The sequence below is a fragment of the Peromyscus californicus genome, unplaced genomic scaffold, assembly GCF_007827085.1.
Source record: "Peromyscus californicus insignis strain IS unplaced genomic scaffold, ASM782708v3 Scaffold_12__1_contigs__length_115047231, whole genome shotgun sequence".
Classification (NCBI taxonomy): domain Eukaryota; kingdom Metazoa; phylum Chordata; class Mammalia; order Rodentia; family Cricetidae; genus Peromyscus; species Peromyscus californicus.
In genome coordinates, this window is record NW_026294413.1 from 71,617,368 (window position 1) to 71,638,396 (window position 21,029).

The 21,029-nt window shown below is 43.2% G+C and overlaps 2 protein-coding genes across 2 annotated transcripts; both read left to right on the plus strand.

Annotated features, from left to right (window-relative positions):
- The first annotated feature begins 581 nt into the window (after positions 1-581).
- LOC128107445 (olfactory receptor 10G2-like) lies at positions 582-1,538 on the plus strand. Its single transcript, XM_052733279.1, has one exon. It carries the CDS (start codon positions 582-584, stop codon positions 1,536-1,538), a length of 957 nt encoding a protein of 318 aa, XP_052589239.1.
- A 15,175-nt stretch (positions 1,539-16,713) lies between these two features.
- LOC128107448 (olfactory receptor 10G3) lies at positions 16,714-17,655 on the plus strand. The gene has a single exon (XM_052733282.1). The coding sequence runs from the start codon at positions 16,714-16,716 to the stop codon at positions 17,653-17,655; it is 942 nt and encodes a 313-aa protein (XP_052589242.1).
- Positions 17,656-21,029: the final 3,374 nt, after the last annotated feature.

A 21,029-nucleotide genomic window follows, 5' to 3' on the forward strand; every position in this document is an offset into this window, starting at 1 on the left:
TTTCCAATATTCTATGTAGCATCTCCCACCAATGAAACAAGTCTTGGGGTGTTGTCTTGCAAATTAGTTTTAACTATCAGCTTGACACAATCTCGAATCACCTGAAAAAGAATTTCAACTGAGTTGTTGTCTAGATCAGGTTGGCCTGGGCATGTCCGAAGGAGATTATCTTGATAGCGAATTGTATAGGAATACCCAACCCACTGTGAGAGGCACAATTCCCTACAGGGCCATGAACTGTATAAAAGTGAAGCAAGCTAGCACAATGGGTGCATTTGTTTCCCTGAACTTGACAGCATATGTGATGTGTCTAGCTGCTTGAGTTCCCACCTTGACTTTCTCAAAATGATTGACTGTAACCCGAAATTGTAAATCGAAAGAAGCCCTTGTCCCCTACTTGCTTGTTGCCAGGGTGTTTGACAAAGTAACAGAAATTAAATTAGGCAAATGCTTTCCTTCAAATTATACAAGGTCTCTGTTTAACTCCTAACCTCCCATCCCAGATATAAGCATTGTCTTACTTCCTCCCCCTATTGCATTCTCCTTGTCTAACTTCATGATTTGTCTTAACAGACTAAGACATGAGGAGAAATAGAAACACATCGCTGGACACTGTGGTGACAGATTTCATTCTCCTCGGCTTGGCTCACCCCCCAAGTCTAAGAACCTTCCTCTTCCTGGTCTTCTTCCTCATTTACATCCTGACACAGCTGGGTAACCTGCTCATCCTGCTCACTGTGTGGGCTGACCCCAAGTTGCATGCCCGTCCTATGTACATTCTTCTAGGTGTGCTCTCATTCCTGGACATGTGGCTCTCCTCGGTTATTGTTCCTCGAATTATATTAAATTTCACTCCTGCCAGCAAGGTGATCCCATTTGGTGGCTGTGTAGCTCAGCTGTATTTTTTCCACTTCCTAGGCAGCACTCAGTGCTTCCTCTACACTTTGATGGCCTATGACAGGTACCTGGCAATATGCCAGCCTCTTCGCTACCCTGTGCTCATGAATGGAAAGTTATGTACAATCTTAGTGGCTGGAGCTTGGGTAGCTGGCTCCATCCATGGGTCTATTCAAACCACTCTGACTTTCCGATTGCCCTACTGTGGACCCAAGCAAGTAGATTACTTCTTCTGTGACATTCCTGCAGTGTTGAGACTGGCCTGTGCTGACACAACAGCCAATGAACTTGTGACCTTTGTGGACATTGGGGTGGTGGCCGCCAGTTGCTTCATGCTGATCCTGCTCTCCTATGCCAATATAGTTCACGCCATCTTGAAGATCCGCACTGCTGACGGCAGGCGGCGTGCCTTCTCCACCTGTGGCTCCCATCTCACTGTGGTCACGGTCTACTATGTCCCCTGTATCTTCATCTACCTTCGGGCAGGCTCCAAGAGTCCCTTGGATGGAGCAGTTGCTGTATTTTACACGGTCGTCACTCCGCTACTGAACCCCCTCATCTACACCCTGAGAAACCAGGAAGTGAAGTCTGCTCTGAAGAGGCTAAGGTCAGGGAGAGGGAATGTGGATGGAGACAAGTAGCCACTGGCTCAGGGACCCCACACATCATCATCACTGCTCTACTTTAGCTACTGTTCATGTGACAAATATTTAATACACAGATAATACTTCAGGATGAACTAAATACAATTCTACTATAACAAATGCTCCTGATGCTCTACAAAATCTCAATAATTTGCCCAGTTGTTTTACATGTTTCTGACCCATTCCTCAGAAGAACATGTATTTTACACAAATGTTGATGGGAGAGAGTGAATATCTAAGCAGGTTTGGGGAAACATTGTAATAGAACTCCATTTCCTGCCATCCATTTGCTGCAACCTTAACTCCCTGAGCTCTCAGCATTCAGGGTCACTTTGGGTAAGTGGAGACAAATGTATCCTCTCAGGCATTCACTTGGAAACTCTTCAGAGCCTTCAAGTGTCCATCCAGTCTCTTCTTCTTCCCCAAATAGTAATTCACCAAGTTCTGTCCACTCTGCCCCCAGGAAGGTCCCTCAGACTCCTCATCACTCCATCCTTCACCATAGCACTGCAAGAAGTTATTTTCTGGAATTGAAGGCTAAATACTTCATGTTTCTCCTTCTGAATATTCACGGCTTCCCACTGGATAAGACAAAGATGAGCTTTTGGAGTAGAATTCAAAGTCCTGCACATCCAATCCCACCGTTCTTCACCTCTCACAATATCTCTACCACCTCACCTCGCTCATCCCCATGAATTTGCCTGCCAGTCCCTAAACATTCTCTTTGCTTTCCCACATCTGAGACTTTGCTTTAGTCCCATATCTAAATATGCTTCCTCCTCCATGTTGGTTAGTTGATGTTTTATCCTTCATTCAAGACCTGGAGAAAAATCTCTAATCCTAAAGAAGTTTTTTCTAACTCTCCTGGCCATAAACTCTATCTTCTTCTCAGTATGACTACAGTTCTTTGAACACTAAAACAGCACTTTTCCTTAGTAACCTATATTATCACTTAGGTAGGAACCCTGAAGAACAGAAAGCATGCTTCAAGGCTGTTTGTGCTACAGCTTTACCAAATAGCTTTTCTATATGCAAATGACAAAAACACTGGGAAACAATGGCCATCCTACCAAAAGCAATCTGCAAATTCAGTGCAATCCCCATTAAAATTCCAACACAATTCTTCATAGAAATTGAAAAACCATTTTCAACTTCATATGGAAACACAAAACCAGAATAGCTAAAAACAATCCTGAATAATAAAAGAACTGCTGGCGGTATCACTATCCCCTTTCTCAAACTATCTACAGTTATGGGAATAGAAACCGCATGGTACTGGCACAAAAACAGACACATTAATTAATGGGATCAAATTGAAGACCCAAACATGAATCCACAGACCTATAGATACCTGATTCTTTTCTAAGAAAACTGGAAATACACATGAAAAAAAGAAAGCATCTTCAACAAACGGTGCTGGTCTAGCTGGATGTCTTCATGTAGAAGATTGCAAATAGACCCACACTTGTCAGCCTACACAAAACTCAACTCCAGATGGATCAAGGACTTCAGCATAAGGGCAGATACACTGAACCTAATAGGAGATAAAGTAGAGGTTAACCTTGAAATCATTGGCACAGAATAAGAATTTCTGATCCGAACACTGTTAGCATAGGCACTAAGATCAACAATTAATAAACTCACGACACTGAGTTTCTGCATGGCAAAGAATACTGCCATTCAGATAAAGTGGCAGCCTACAGAATGGAAAAGATTTTTTACCAACTGCACATCTGATAGAGGACTAATATCCAAAATATATAAAGAACTCAAAAAACTAGACATCAAGAAAGCAAGTAACACAATTTAAAATTGGGGTACAGATCTAAACAGAGAATTCTCAAAAGAGGAAACTCAAATGGCTGAGAAACACTTAAATGTTCAATATCCTTAGCAATCAGAGAAAAGCAAATCAAAATTTCTTTGAGATTTCATCTTATACGTGTCAGAATGGCTAAGATCAATAAAACAAGCAACAGTTCATGCTGGCAATGATAGAGAGCAAGGGAAACACTCCTCCATTGCTGGTGGAACTGTAAATGTGCACAGCCACTACAAAAATCAGTGTGGTAGTTCCTCAGGAAGATGAGAATCAATTTACCTCAAGATTTAGATATACCACTCTTGGACATACACCCAAAAGATGCTTTATCCTACCACAGAGACATTTGGTCAACCATGTTCATTGATGCCCTATTCATAATAGCCAGAAATTGAAAACAGCCCAGATGTCCCTCAGCCGAAGAATAGACAAAAAACTGTGGTATATTTACACAATGGAGTGTTACTCAGCCATTAAAAAAATGAAATCATGAAATTTGCAGGTAAATGCATAGAACTAGAAAATATCATCCTGAGTGAGGTAATCCAGACCCAGAAAGACAAATACAATAAGTATTCACTTATATATGGATATTAGTTGTTAAAAAAATAACCAAGCTACAATCTGAGAATCACAGAGGTTAGGTATAGAGTAAGGGACTAGATGGTACAACTAGATCTCCTTAGGAAACAGAGATAGAATAGATAGTTATGTATGAATGGTGGGGGCAGAATGGGAAGATCAAGTGGAGAGGGGAAGAGGAGAGTAGGACTGGGGAGGGAATACAGGGAGAAACAGCTTAAATTAAGGACCATTTGAGGGGTAGTGTGGAAACCTAATACAGTAGAAGCTTCCTAAAATATATACATATATGAAGGAGATCTAAATGAAATCACCAAATAATGGGGGAGTCAGAGTTCCAAATGGCCTTCTCTTGTCACCAATGAAGCCTCTGGTGGGAGGGGTTTCATCTAATTGACTTATTAGCCAAAGGAATCCTGTGGGAATCCCCAAGCAGCCCAGGTTATTGCCAAGACTATAAGTTGCTCTCCACAAACAGATGGCAAATCCCCATTGCTGAAGAAAACACCTGCACAACTTATTGAACATGGAGAAATCAAACTGGTGCCTACAAAGAGCCTTCACCCCTATGTTCTAGCATCTTTGGCACAGGAAGCTACTCTGAATGCTACCAAAAGGAAACATAAACACCAAGCCAGCCACAAGCCCATTATTTACAATGATGTCCTTCCTGAAAGATATGCTAGGGCAATGGTGTTACAGAGCTTATGGGAGTAACCAATTAATATCTAGATTTGACTTAAGGGCACTCCATGAGATAGAACCCATATCTGACACTGCTTGAGTGACCAAGAACCTAAGACTAGATACCCCAGGGACTTAGGATAAAACCTAATAACACTGGTCTAAAAAAAGGAAAATAAAATATAGTGATAAAATGACTCCTAATGATATTCTGCTATACTCATAGATCAGTGCCTTACTAAGCCATCATCAGGGAAGCTTCCTCCTGCAACAGATAGGAACAAATACAGAGACCCACAACCAGACATTATACAAAGAGTGAGAGATCTTGGAACACTCAGCCCTAAATGGAATGTCTCTATCAAACCCTCCCCTCGGAGCTCAGAGAACCCCATGGAAGAGGAGGAAGAAAGAGAGCAAGAGCCAGAGGGATGGAAGACACCAAGGAAACAGTGTCTTCCAGACACGACAGGACTGGTGCACATATGAGCTCGAGACTGGGGCAGCATATACGGGGCCTGCACAGATCTATGTAAGATGGGGTCTCAGAGCTGAGAGGGGAAGCGGACACAAGCTGCCATCCCTAACCTAGACCCTGTCTCTTACTGAAAACTGCTCACAAAAGAAAAATAGTTTCCTCCAACCTAGTCTCACTGGGTAAACAAACCACACTAGATATTTACCCAAAGGACTTGAAGTCAGCATATTACAGAGACACTTGAGCATCAATATTTATTCCAAAACAATTCATGGCAACTAAGTCAAGGGGTAGATGATAAAGAAGCCATAGTATGGGTAAACTGTAGTTGAAAGTTTCCTGTCCCAACCACCTGCTCCCAAATAACCATCAGCCACTTCCCAAATAACTGACTCAGAGACTTACTATAAATTATGCTCAGCCAATAGCTCAGGCTTGTTACTACCTAACTCTTAGATTTAAATTAACCCGTATTTTTGTTCTATGCCTTGCCACATGGCTCATGGCTTGTTGCCTCATCTTCTACACTTCCTGCTTCCTCAGCTGCTGGCTGGTGTCTCCTCTGACTCTACCCTTCTTCATCTTATCATTCTTAGTTTGGCTTCCCCACCTAACTTTATGCTGTTCAGCCAGTCAACTTGTTTATTAAACCAATCATCGTGACATATATTTACACAGTGTACAGAAAGATTATTCCACAGCAGTAAACAATGAAATTTACAGTCATAAAGAAGAAAGTTACATCAAATGTAAGAAAGTGGATGAGACTATAAATCATCACATTAAAAGAATTAAGCCAGTCTCAGGAAGACAAATATGTTATGTTTTTTCTTATTTATGGTTCCTTGGTTGCATAAAGATACAATGTGTGAGCTAGACAGTAGTGATACATGCCTTTAATCCCTGCACTTGGGAGGCAGAAGCAGGTGGATCTCTGTGAGTTTGAGGCCAGCTCTGGTCTACACAGTGAGTTCCAGGACAGTCAGGGTTACACAGAGAAACCCTATCTTGGAAAAAAACAAAACAAAACAAAAACAAAAGCAAGAAAGATAACAATGCATGAACTCAAGGAGATTAAACAGCTCATTACTGAAGGATGAATGGATCAAAAGAAGAAATCAAGAAAGAAATAAAAAAGTTACTGAAACTAAATGATAATGAAAAAATAATACAACAAAACCTCTGGGACAAATTAAAAGAAGGTCTACCAAGGAAATTTATAGCTCAAGTGTCTATATTTAAAAATTGCTGCAAGCATAACAGAGCTGACTGTAGAGACCCACAGAGGTTTCCTAGTGAGATCTGAGCTTGCTTTACCCAGCAGGGCTGCATTTGATAATGACTTGGCCATGTGCATGGTTACTAGGTGAAGCACTTGGCTGTGCTAGGGGGAGGTCTTTTGCTCTGCCCCTTGGGGTTCCTATATAATAGCCCTTTAGAAGAGACAGAAGGGCCAGTGGATATTGATCCAAGCCCTCCCAAAGCTATCCTGTGCTTCTGTCTGCCTTCTCTCCCCACTCTCTTTCTACCTAATAATTCTTATCCCTCTCTCTTCAAGAGTACCCTGGGTAAAAGTAGGAGCTGACCTCCCACAGCTGACCCTATTGTCAGGGGTGCAAGTGGGCCAGCCCTGAAGGCATAAGAGCAGAACAACTGACCCCACCCTCCCCCTTGTATGCCACCTACAGTAATTAGGAGAGAGGACCCTGCACCTTGTCTGGGCAAAACAGTAGAGCTGGCCCTGTCGATATGAGTGAGGGGGACCCAGATCTAAGGGCCCAACAGGAGGAGAACTGGCCCTGCTCCTTGCCATAGGCTGCATTGGGTGAGTTAGCCAAGGCAGTGCTGGAGAGCTCTCCCAGGTACTGATGAGAAAAGGCTAATGAGCTGACCAACCCAGCTACCATCTAGGCCCAGAACCAGAACTATGAGTTGCCCCATCCCAACATCCCAACATCCCACCTCGTCTGTGAACTGTTGGAGCGTGTGAAGGGGACAAACCTACAGATCCAAAACAGCAGGATCTCCAGGACACAGGACGACACAGGATATCTAAGAGGAGCCCCACTGAGAGCCCATTATTGTGGTGTAGCAGAAACCAGAGGTCTTGAATCAGACCAATGACTCACAGCAATGAACACTTGCAAGTAAAGATGAATGGACTAAAGGGCAGACTGTGAGACTCAGTGGGCCACACCACAGCTTCCACAACAAGATTCTTCTTTGTTTCTGTTTTTGTTTTTAATTTTGTTTTTGTTTGATTTGGTTTTTGGTTTTGTTTTGTTTTTGTTTTTTTAATTTGGTTTTGATTTAGGGGGAGGTCACAAGGGCAGAGGGCAGATTCAGGGAGACAGGGAGATGGGAATTCATGATGTAAAATCCACAAAGAAGCAATAAAAGGAGAAATAAAAATAAAAATTGCTGCAAGCACCTTCCTGAACCCTCCAGATCTAGCCAGGTCCCACATCCAGGACCCAGCCTAGACTGGCCACACCTGCATATGCTACAGCCTTCCTCTAGGATCCCACCAGGACCCACTCTACCCAACACACAGGCCCCTCCACACCACATTAACCTCTACTCAGCCAGATCCTCCACATCCTTCTCCAGGGTCTAGCCTAGAAATGAATGGAACTAGGAAAGACTGTATTGAGTAAGGTAACACAAGCCCAGAAAGACAAAAATCACATGTTCTCTTTCATCAGGAGTGCTTAGCTCCAAATCCTCAGAAGTGAATACATATCCTGAAGTAACTAAACAAATCAAGGAAGTAGAAAGGGACCATTATTGGGATGGGAGAATGGGGAAACAATAGAGAGGGGAATGACAGGGTACAATTGTCTGATCAGGGAAGTAGAAAGGAAGGGCTCTAGTTAGGGAGTGGGGATAACTACAAGAAAGAGGAGAGAGGATGGTAAGATAACAGTGGGGATCTCCGATAAGTCATAGGAATCATACTATTAACTATCTACCTTTAAAAGTTATAATAAATATAACTCTGTATATAAATGTAAATGTACATTCATAGTTTAAATAAAATTTTATCAACTGGGCTGACAATGTTCCCTCCAAGAGCCATAGACTATCTAACAAAAACCCCAACACCAGATATGAGAAGTCCTCTTTTGAGTTGTTGGTCAGAGATGTCCAAGAGACTTTCAGAACATTACAGGTGATTGCTGTTACCCTTTGTTGTCACTAGATGTGGAAGATAAGTCCCTATTGCTGAAGACAACCATGCATATTGGACACAGGACCCATAGGTCCCTGAGCTAGAAGGTGCCACGCAAGCTTCCAAATGAAGGAGGAAGCCAACAGTCCTATCCAGCTATGAATTCTATAAACTACAACAATGACCAGCATGACACCATGACCTTAAGCATGCAGTAGTAGTGCACATACCTTGGCAGTACCAACAAAGAACTATAGGCAGCTAAGGAATGCTGAGAACTGGAGAAAAAGTCTTTCCCAAGAAAGAACATACCAAATGTTTATCCAAAATACCAAATGGTTAGCCCTGAAAACATCACACAAATAGCATTGTACAGACTGAGCCGGTTCTATCTAGGAATGTGGTAGAGATGGTGGTGGTGGTGGTGGGTGGTGGTGGTGGTGGTGGGTGGTGGTGGTGGTGGTGGTGGTGGTTGGTGGTGGTGGTGGTGGTGGTGGTGGTGGTGGTGGGTGATGGTGGTGGTGATGGTGGTGGTTGTTGGTGGTGGTGGTGGTGGTTTAAATAGGAATGACCCCATAGGCTCATAGATTTGAATGCTTGGTCATTAGGAAATAGTGCTACTTGACAGGGATTAGGAGGTGTGGCCTTGGAGGAAGTATGTTGCTGGGGGTGGCTTTGGGGTTTCAAAAGCGCAAGTCAGGACCAGTGTCTCTCTTCTTCTTCCTGCTGCCTGTGGATCTGGATATAGAACTCCTCCAGCACCATGTCTGCCTCATGCCACCATGCTTCCTGCCATGCTGATAATGGTCTAAGCTTCTGAAACTGAAAGCAAGCCTCAGTTAAATGTTTTCCTTTATAAGAGTTGCCATGGTTATAGTGTCTCTTCACAGCAATAGAACATTGACTAAAACAGAACGCAACAATTAATGAAAAAAGAAGTCACAAATTTGAAAGAGAACCAGGAAGGAGGGGGGCATGTATGGGAGGGTTTGGAGGGAAGAAAGGAAAGAAGGAAATGATGTCATTACATTATAATCTCAAAAAGTAAACAAATATTGTTTTTCATATTATAAAAGTGTTTAAAAAAGAAAGACGGGCCAGGTGTGGTGGCATACGTTTTTAGTCTCAGCACTCAGGAGGCAGAGGCAAATGGAACTCTGTGAGTGTGAGGCCAGCCTGGTCTACAGAGCAAGTTCCAGTACAGCCAGGGATACACAGAGAAACCCTGTCTCAAAAGAAATAAAAATAAAAAAGAAAGAGAAGAAAAGAAAAGAAAAACAAAGGACACAAAGTTGGGAGGGCAGGGAGGAAGGACAGATCTGGGAAGAGCCGGGGAAGCAAGGTGAATGTGATCAAAACAAATTGTACAAAACTAGAAACCCTCAAATAACTAATAAAAATAAATTTAATAAACTAATAAGTATTAAATAAAAATATTGTGCGTGTGAATAGTAGAAGTAAATTTGTCTAGAAGACAAAAGAAATTTTTGAAAGTGGGAATCAGGAAAGGGAGGTTAGAAGATGTGCGGAAATGTGTTCAAATTTCTGTATACTTGCAAAAAACTGAATAGATAAATACATTTAATGAAATAAACAAAGATAGTGAATCTCATAGATCGAAATATTGTACATAGGGCCAGCAAGATAGCTTAGGCAGTAATGGCACTTGCCACCAAGTCTAATAACCTGACTTTGTTTCCTAGAACCCACTGTGTAGAAGGAGAAAATCCACTCCCAGAAGCTGTCCTCTGAACTAAACAGGAACATCTAAATATCTGCTCCATACCATACATGTACACAGACATAAAGTAAATATATGTAAAAATGTGTAAATACATTTCACATGATAGATGAATCAGAGGACTTATAACAATGCCGGGGTGGTGACCACAACTATAAGCCTGGCTACCTGGGAGGTAGAGGCAGGAGGATCAGGAGTTCAAAATTAGTTTCAACTACATGAGACCCAGTAGCAAAGACAAAATAAACTATAAAATAAATATCTTAAATAGCCTGGCGACCCTGAGAGTCAGGTCATGTTTCTCTTGGTCTATGAAGATCTACCATAGTACCTTAGTCATTCAAAGAAAGCTTAATTATGGTATGTGAATGTGCTAATGAAAACATTCTTCACCTTTAATAGCCGTACCCCTCTCTCCTTGGCCTCTTCCTCTTCCCCCTTCCTCTTCCCCCTTCCTTGGCCTCCACCTACTCCCACTCCTCACCACCTCCTCCTTCCCCTATTCTTCCTCCACCTTCAAAATCTGTTCTGAAAGCAGAAGGAAATAGAAGTTTCTGCACCCCATAAGCCTCTCAACCGACACAGCAATCCAAATCAGACCAAATCAAACGCTCCCAGATGATTTTCTACCCATCTCAGAAAGCCTGCCAAACATGGCTACTCCCTCAGAGATGCTCAAGACCACTCCCACAGGGTATTTAAACTGTCCCCCAGAAAACAGACATTTTTTTTTTTTTTTTTTTTTTTTTTTTTTGGTCTCTGGGAGCATCTCTGGGGTAGGAGCCATGTTTGGCCAGATTTCTGAGATGAGACAGGGTTTGAGGAGAGAAATATGGGGGAGGGGATTGAGGTGGAGTTGCCACCAGAACATTCCAGACTCTTTGGGTACATGGATGCTGGGGGGGTGGGAGGCAGCGCCCTGAGGTGGAGCTTCCATCAGAAGAGAAACCATTGATATGAAGTCATCAAGTCCTGATAAAGCCCACAGACCTTGTTCCACCTGGTATTACCACACTGGAGAAAGCTAGAAAGGAAGGAAGTCTCCCAGGAGACAGATTACAGACAGGAAGCTGCCTTCTCACTGGGGTGCTGTTACAACAGTCCCCACACTAAAGATCTCACACACATGAGTGCCTCTGGGGGAAAACAAAGCAAAAACAGACCACAGCTGGAACCACCTTCAGTAACAGCCTCAATCTTCCCCAGTCCACAAGGAAATAGGAGGAGAAGATCCACAAAAAATAAATAATTAGAGTTTCAGTCAGGCAATCCATTATTTTGATCCAGCCAGAACCAAGTCTTCTCCCATCAGCTCCTTACACTAGCTAGTGCTGACCCTGTGGGATGTAGAATTCTCCCCAGCAAGAGTGTATCCCATCTCTCAGACTGCAAAAGGACCTTCTTCAGTGGATGCTGGCACCTCCTGATGAGTCCCTCACCCTTCCACCTCAGCACGGTATGAGTTGCATCTTCCAGAGTCATCTGGAGGCTTGATGGCTAATGCAGAGGGGTGCTAAAGAGACAGGACAATGTACCCAGATACCTAAGTTCCAGATACAGGCGAAGGTTGGGACAGAGCCATAAGGCATGTCTCCACTCTGTCACCTCTCAGTTTGTTCTGCAGTTATTGGGCATAATTTTATTTCTGCTCTCCAACAGTGTTTCCTTCTATTCTGTTAAATCATGTGACACTACCTCTCCAGGTGTTCACTGCTACATCTTTCTTTAAAGCAACAGTTCACTGACTGCCTTTAGTGTGAGCTAGGGAGGTTGAGAATGTTTTGGTGTCAGTATGGTTTCTACCTGTGATCCTGTGTAGTCCTCTAGTCACTTCCCCCAGCTCTAAGACAAGTTCTCTACCCAGAATTTGAAAGTTAGATTAAGCAAGTTGGAATCTGGTGGTTGTGTTAGTGAATATTTTAAAGGGACCATCCAAACTTTTACTAAAGGCTTCATATTCTTCTTTTCTTGTTTTGTTTGTTTGTTGTTGTTGCTATTGTTTGTTTTGGTTTTTGGTTTTTTAATTGAGTGTCTCACTATATATCCCTACCTGACTTGTAACTCATTCTGTAGACCAGGCTGGCCTCAGAATCATAGAGATCCACCTGCCTCTGCCTCCTGAGAGCTGGGGTTAAAGGCCTGCACCACCACAACCAGCCCTCAGCTTGTTATTCTTCTTGGAATTTGTTAGTCTCTTGTCTCAGATTTCATTACAACACTTTCTCATTATACACACACACACACACACACACACACACACACACACACACTACATTTTAATGTAGTTCACCTTCAGATTATTTTTTGTTTAAAAGCTTTATTGTAAAATTCAGAAAAAGGACAAGAGATGAGACATGTAAGTAGAGTTAGGAACAAATAAAAGAAATCCTTGCAAATTAAAGATGATAAAACATACAAACCAAATGTAAAACTGCATCAATGGTATTTGCTAGTGAGAGGGATTCAAATTTGCCACTCCAAAATATGTAACTCTGAATCTATGAATGGCAACAGGCATGTGTAATCCCAGTGCCTGCTCCCAAGAGACAGGTGAACAGAAGCTCAAGGCTAGACAAGGCTACATGTGACCCTGTCTCAAAAAAAAAAAATTAAAACAAACAATTAATGTCACTTTGGCACAAAGATTATTTTGAGTCGAGGGCAATTAAGACACCACAGGTTTAAAATGAGCTCTCTCCTTTCTCCTTTCCTCCAAAAGTACAGCTTAAGTTTTCCCTCGTAACTGTAACACAAACCAGTATGTAAACATTAAATTGCCATGAAAGTTTTCCCACATGTGGCTATTTCTATTTCCCTGACCAAGAAGAGAAGACAGCTCATCACTGTAAGCAACATCAACTGGAGTCTGCAGAGGTTACACAGTTGCTGCGAAGTTCCCGTTCCATTAGACTCCCCCATGTTCTTGTCTTCTGTCAGTTCCCCTAAAAGCCCAAACTCCTTTCCTTTATTTAATCACTTTTCTACCACTGCCTTTTGTGGTAGAAATGATATATATATATATTCCCAGACCAAACCTTCTTTGGCACTTCCTTTTTTTCTGTGAAGTCTCATTGTCAAATAAACATACTCTCTATTTTAATAAATAAATGATAATGAAGGAAACACTGATGATAAAACAATAGGTGATGAAAAAGTATGGGTAATTTTGTAGATTCACAGCAATGAACCTTGACTCTTAGATGACTGTACATCTTGCACATAAGTTGAGGGTGTGGCTCGGTTGGTAGAGGGACCTGGTGGGTTTCCCACACTATGTACACCGGGCAGGATAGCAATACACTTATAGTGTGAGCACACAGGTGGAGGTGGGAAGATCAGAGGCTCAGCCCTCACCAGACACATGAGCCCAAGACCAACCTAGACTACAAGACACACCTCAAAAGGGGGCATTTCGAGGCTGGAGAGATGGCTCAGTGGTTAAGAGCACTGACTGCTCTTCCAGAGGACCTGGATTCAATTCCTAGCATCCACATGGCAGCTTCAACTGTTTGTAACTCCAGTTCTAGGGGACCCAACATCCTCACACAGACATACAGGCAGGCAAAACACTAACATAAAATAAAATGAAATAAAAAAAATTTAGAAGATGCATTACACTACATCTAGGTGTGTTTTGTATTTGGAGATTTTGTCTTTTTTTTTGCGTGCGTGCGTGTGTGTGTGTGTGTGTGTGTGTGTGTGTGTGTGTGTGTGTGCGCGTGTTTTGGCAATCTTCTCTTCTCACCTTCAGCCATGCTCTGTACTCCAGGTAGCTCCTCAGGAGCTTCTGGGCCATTCTCTTATCTCCTGCCCCCAACTCACCACTCTTACCCCTGCCTCCCCTCTCACCAGTCGAGGAAAGCTGAGGTTACAACTATGCACCAGCTTGTCAGGCTTTTTGACTTGGTTTCTGGGAAATGAACTCAGGTCATCAGGCCACATGAATACCAGTTCTGTCCATGGAGTCATCTAGGTTTTGAAACAGGATACTAACACCAAGGTAGATTCGTTGACTCTTTAAACACAATATGCAAACTGATGCTTTACTAAATTGTTTCAGATTGGTATTTGTGTAAAATACCAGTAAAACAGAAAACTTCCGGACAGGCAACCACAAGACATGGTTGGAAGTCACACGTCATTATTCAGCTATGAGGGTTCTCTGTCATTTAACCTCTGGGGATCACGAGAACCCTACCTGGATGCAAATGACATTATTACACTATAAACTGTTTCATTTTGCTTTGTTTTTATTTTATTTTATTTTATTTTCAACACTAAAATATTTGCCCATTCCTCTCTCACCTCTCCAGCCATTCCCATGACCTCCCTAAAATGCATGGCCTCTTGTTCTTAAATTCTTCTTACATACGTAAGCATATAAAACTCTAGTCTCTGATTTTTACTACGGTACTCCAGGGAGGGAGAGGCCACAGTGTCGGCCCTGTCTCCGTGCTGCGCTGAAGCCAGTGTATTGCATATGCTCCTGTCCAGTGCTCTCCATGGAGCTCATCTCCACCCAAATGAGGTTTCACCAGTTCTAGGTTTCCTTCCCTTTCGGCCATGCTTCTTCCTTCCTCTCTCTCCTCGAGGCTCCAGTCTTTCCTCCTTCATCTCCCCATCTCTGTCCTTGGAAGGCATTGTCTCAGAGCCATGTCTGTGGATATTAATAAATCAAAACTACGTCATAGAGAGTGGTTGTTCTGTAGATACCAACCTTCAGGCTTAAAAAAAAATCTATAACAATGGCCATGACCCAGAGGGAACGGTGTTGACAGTCAGAGGGGAGGGGAAGTCTACCTATTCACACTTATAATGAACTGAGAGGAAAAGAAAATGACAGGAAAGTTTTGCACCTAGAATGACTTCACATCAAATAGACATTCGGTGTTACAAACAGGACTGTGTCCTCCATTCCTCCTACTAAAAGGCCCTGCATCCAAGGACGGGCTGAGGAAATGCTGTTCTTTCCAGCTCAGACTGGGTGGACTGCAATTCACACTGCGAATGACTGCAACCCACTAGCAATAGGAACTTCTGCAAAAGAAGTCACTCTTGCTGGCTAGTAATTAGAGAACATTTGAGCTGGGGGGAAGCTCAGTGTAGACACTTGCTTTCAATACCCTAGGGCCTTGATTCAATTCTCAGTGCTGGGGTTAGAAGGAGGAAGAGGGGAAGAGGATAGGGAGGAGGGGGAAGATCAAGAAAAGGTAGAAGAGGAGGAAAAGAAGAAGTGGAGGAGGCAAAGGAAGAAGAGGAAGAAAATAACATTCCTTAATATATACAACAAAATAGTATGAAAAGTAAGAATTTAGGGAAATATGTAGCAGGAGAGTGAAGGCAGTCTACTCTGAGAGAGACACAGGCTCGGGAAGAAAATGGAATGAAACCCCATCAATATATCCTCACTACTACCTAAAGGTAAAGACCGTGCATCTGAAGTGAGCATGGAAGTGTCCCTTGGATAAAGATCCTCAGAATTGGAACAGCCCAGGTTAAATATGCTGTGTCAAATTCCCTTTGCTCCCCAGCCAGGCCATAGTGGCACACACCTTTAACCACAGAACTCGGGAGGCAGAGGCAGGCAGATCTCTGTGAGTTCGAGGCCAGCCAGGGCTACAGAGTGAGTTCCAAGACAGTCAAAGCTGCAACACAGAGAAACCCTGTCTCTAAAAGACAAAACAAAAAAAATCCCTTTGTTCCCATTCAAAATGAAGAAATATACATACAGTTCCTAATTTGATTTCTAATAATGACCAAGTAAGTGCTCTGGAAGTAGACTCGCCATCTCAACCATCGGAATATGCTATCTTACCATGAACTGATAAACTGTTTCTTTGGTTTATCATTCTCTTGAGTTCTTGAATGGTATCAAATGATTTACCAGTCTTAAACAGGGGAAGACATGACTAAGTCTTCTAGTGGTAAACACATAAACACTATGATTCAGGAGCCCCAGAAAGCTAGAAGACCAGTGACACCCAGACCAGAGCTGTCACCTGAGCACACTTAGCCAAACTGTGCTGAAGGCCTAATCAGGAATGTGCCACAGAACTCAGACAGGAGCATAGGCCATGCTTGGCTCTTAGAGGTTGGAGAGCAAGTGGAGGGGCCAGAATCTGTAACTCACATCTGGAACGGCAAGGTGTTCCCTTTCTGAAGTACAGCTGCCACTGTTTACCTGTGTTCGTTGGCTGGCTTTCTTTTCTTTTTTTCTCAGATAGCTCAGGCTAGCTCAGACTCATTATGTGCCTGAGGATGATCTTCAACTCCTCATCCTCCTGCCTCTACCATTCAAGTGCTGGAAATAAAGGTAAACATGAACTATCACTCCTGGCTTTTAAATGTTTTTAGATGTGTGTGGCTTTTTAATAAAGATTCACTGCCACCATTTGTTCACTGGAAGAGAACAAAATGAAAATAAAGATATAGTTCAGCAGTAATGTGATTGCTGGCATGCGTGAGTACTCAATATTGTAAAAGGAGAGAGAGTGAGCACAGCTCTGTGCCCAGGAGCTTCTGGTTACAACACTCCTAGCAGAGAACACAGGCCCTCCATGTGGATCACATCTCCACAGAACTTCCCCACCACCGCCCCAGGCTCCCATAGTCTCCTTCCTCAGTCCCCTTCACTTTCATGTCGTCTATGCTAACCCCTGCTTGTCCATTCCCTAGGTAACATATCTCCCTAAGATGGAAAGACTCAACTACACACTCTTGACTGAGTTCATCCTGACAGGAGTTCCCCACCCTCCCAGGCTAAGGACCTTCCTCTTTGTGTTCTTTTTGCTAATCTACATCCTGACTCAGCTGGGGAACCTGCTCATCCTGATCACTGTCTGTGCAGACACACAGCTCCATGCACGCCCCATGTACATCTTCCTTGGTGCTCTCTCCATCATCGACATGGGCATCTCCACCATTATTGTCCCCCGCCTCATGATGAACTTCACTCCAGGTGTGAAGCCCATCCCATTTGGGGGCTGTGTGGCTCAGCTTTATTTCTATCACTTTTTAGGAAGCTCCCAGTGTTTCCTCTACACCACAATGGCCTATGACAGGTACCTGGCAATATGTCAACCTCTGCGTTACCCAGTACTCATGTCTGCTAAGCTGAGTACCTTGCTGGTGGCTGGGGCTTGGGTGGCTGGCTCAATCCATGGAGCAATCCAGGCCATTCTAACCTTCCGTTTGCCCTACTGTGGTCCCAACCAGGTAGATTACTTCTTCTGTGACATCCCTGCAGTTCTGAAGCTAGCCTGTGCAGATACCACAGTCAATGAGTTGGTGACCTTTGTAGACATTGGAGTGGTGGTTGCCAGTTGTTTCTCCCTGATCCTCCTCTCCTACATCTATATCATTCGGGCCATCCTGAGAATCCGCACAGCTGATGGGCGGCGAAGGGCCTTTTCCACATGTGGAGCCCATGTGACTATTGTTACCGTGTACTATGTGCCCTGTGCCTTCATCTACCTGAGACCTGACAGCCACAGCGTCCTGGATGGGGCAGCTGCTCTCTTCCCCACAGCCATCACTCCTTTCCTCAATCCCCTCATCTACACTCTGAGGAACCAGGAGGTGAAGTCGGCCTTGAGGAGAATGATAGGAGGCCAGAGGGCTAAGAGTAAGGTGTGAAGACCCCTCCTCTACTGAGGAGACACCCAGGTTTCAGCCTAGTCTTGTGTTTGGGTTTTATGAGGCTTCCTTCTTGGGTTTTCTCATCTGTGTATACACACAGATTCACACAATGAGATGGAACATGGATGAAGGGAAAACACATTTCTAGCAGTTTCTTAGTTTCCCCTCCAGATGAACAGATGTCACAGTAGATGGTAACACTGAATCACCCAACCAGGTTGGCACACTTGGCATTCTAAAAGCATCCAGTGAGCCTTTCGTGTCCCGGCCATCATCGGTCAAGCCCCTCTATAATAGCCACCACCTCGTGTTAGACACGGAACTATGGATGCCTGCTGGGTTCCTAACAGGCCAGACTGGGGATCCCTATGGGCACCCCAGGTAGGTGAATAGGTGAAGAGGGATTGTTGTTTGCTAAAGGAATAAACTTTATCTTAAAATGGTGGTGGTTTTTTTTTTTTCAGATTAAACAATCAAGAAAAAAGAGTACAATGTGGTCTTCTCAAATATTTCAAGAATTCTCACAGGGCAGCACTCGGAAGGTAGAGGCAGGCAGATCTCTGAGTTCAAGGCCAACCTGGTCTACAGAGGGAGTTCTAGGACACCCAGGGCTACACAGATCAACTTTGCCTTGAAAAACCAAGTGGGTGTGTGTGTGTGTGTGTGTGTGTGTGTGTGTGTGTGTGTGTGTGTGTGTATTTCAATGATATATTTCTTTTTTTTTTTTTTTTTTTTTTTTTTTTTTTTTTTTTTTTTTTTTTTGGTTTTTCGAGACAGGGTTTCTCTGTGTAGCTTTGCGCCTTTCCTGGAATTCGCTTTGGAGACCAGGCTGGCCTTGAACTCACAGAGATCCGCCTGGCTCTGCCTCCCGAGTGCTGGGATTAAAGGCGTGCGCCACCACCGCCCGGCTGATATATTTCTTGATGCCCAAAGGTAAAGCACATTGTGAAATTTTACATGGAAAGAAAACTAGGAAGTGGACCAGAGCACCAGCGTAATTAGTCCAAAGGAGCACTTCCTGGTCTGTGTTTGTGAGATGAACAAGCTTTCACTGAGCTGCCAGGGCCTAAAAGTGTGAGCAAATTTCATGGGACCTTTGACTTGGGCCCATTAGCTCCTCTGTTTTCTGCTGTGTTTCTGCTTTGTCCTCCAGCATTTCAAGGTGGATAGTCCCTCTATCCGCATGGTGAAGTCTCGGCGCCTATGCTGCCACGTCTCTCAGTCAAGCTTGGTCCTGTGAATGTTCATCCCCAAGAGACTCCTCACTAGTTCATCTAACTCTGCAAAGAGACAGAAACCACCCTTCCCCCTGGATGAAGGTGGCCCTCGGTGTTTTCCTCAGCAAACAGGCAGTCCACCAAGCATCAGAGTCCTCTCACCATAACGTCCCTTCTGATGTCTCCTTTAATGTCTCTTTAAATCTTTACGATAATGGCTGAACAATAAATTATAAAAATAAGTTTAAGTTTGTAGTTAGTAAGACAAAAATTTATCCAAAAAATGAAAATTGTCCCTCTTTTTCCTCTTTTCCGACCAGTCAACTTAACTGCTATTGTCACTGTGACTTTAACAATTAATAAATCATCATTACAATGATCCATAGACCTGTAATACAATACACATCAAAATCTGCAGATCTTCACCACACTGCTCCTCCAAATTTAATCCCCCCTTGTCTTAGTTTGGATTTTTATTGCTGTGAAGAGACACCATGACCATGACAACTCCTACAAAGAAAACATTTAATTGGGGTGAGTCGCTTACAGTTTCGGAGGTTCAGTCCATTATCATCATGATGAGGAAGCATGGCTTACAGGCAGATGTGGTGCTGGAACTAAGAATCCTACATCTTTCAGGCAACAGGAAGTGAACTAACTGTCACACTGAGGGAAACTTGAGCAAAAGAGACCTCAAAGCCTGCCCCCACAGTGACATACTTCCTTCATCAAGGCCACATCTCCTAATAGTGCCACTTCCTATGGGGGCCATTTTCTTTCACTTTTTTTTTAAGATTTATTTATGTATACAGTGTTCTATCTGTGTTGCTGGAGTTTTCCTGCCTGGCCCACAGTCAGGATAAATCTCTCTCACCTGCCAGTCCCACAGCCGCTCAGACCTGACCAAGTAAACACAGAGACTTATACTGCTTACAAACTGTATGGCCGTGGCAGGCTTCTTGCTAACTGTTCTTACAGCTTAAATTAATCCATTTCCATTCATCTATACCTTGCCACATGGCTCATGGCTTACCGGCATCTTCACATGCTGTTTCTCATCGTGGTGGCTGGCAGTGTCTCTCTGACTCAGCCTTCCACTTCCCAGCTTTATTCTCCTCCTTGTCCTGCCTACACTTCCTGCCTAGCCAATGGCCAATCAGTGTTTTATTTATTGACTAATTAGCAACACATTTGCCATACAGAACATCCCACAGCATTTCCCCCTTTTTTTTTCAAAAAGGAAGGTTTTAACCTTAACAAAGTAAAATTACATATAATTTGGGACTTTGGGCGTAGCTTCTCTTACTACTTCCTGCTGGAGGGGGGCGCTGTATCTTATGGGGAAACAAAGAAAATTTTAGGATTATGGAATAGTCCATGAGGCTGTATCGTCTGAGCCAGATGCCTTCAAACCGTTCTGGATGTTGGATCATCTGGGCCATGGTGTCATCGGAAACCTTTCAGGGGGTCTTGGCTGGTCAAACCTGATGTATCTTAATCTTGAACAAATCCATAGCCTCTGACTTTCTGTGGAAACAAAAGAGACTCTTTTCCAAAGCAACATATCCTTATATCCAAATTTTGAAGTCAAGGTATCTTTAAAATATACATTTTGGCATAACTCAACAGCTTTTACAATCAAATGTTTTTCTGCAGTTAAAAATCCCAAAGACAACACAATCCAGATTCTCTGTGTAATATTCATCTTCACGTGGCTTACTTTTTATATTAATTTTACTGTCTCTTTAAAGACTTTATTTTTTAAAACTATGTATTTGTTTCTGTAACTGTATATATCACCTTTTTTGTCTCTTTCAAGCCTACGTATATTTTACACACATTGTAAACTATTACATCTGAATCTGTCTTATTGTGAATCTATTGCTTTAAACTGCAGCAGCTGTGGCTGCTGGCTCCGCCCACCTCAGCTTCCCAACATGGCTATGTTTACCACCAGCTCTGGGAGCTATCGTGGGTCTATGCTTTTATCCAAGCAGTGTGTAGTCCAGAAACCTCTTTTTTTGTTTTGTACCAGCAAAGGCTAAATCCACCATGCAGCTTAATGTGCCACTTGCAGAGGCCTCATTCCCGCCAAACTGCAGGTCGAGCGCGCACACCAGAAACCCACAAAGAGCTCAAACCAGCAGCTGCCGC

What these genes read in the sequence shown, in the direction of transcription:
- LOC128107448 (XM_052733282.1), top strand. Translation starts at nt 16,714, where the DNA reads ATGGAAAGACTCAACTACACACTCTTGACTGAGTTCATCCTGACAGGA.
- LOC128107445 (XM_052733279.1), top strand. Translation starts at nt 582, where the DNA reads ATGAGGAGAAATAGAAACACATCGCTGGACACTGTGGTGACAGATTTC.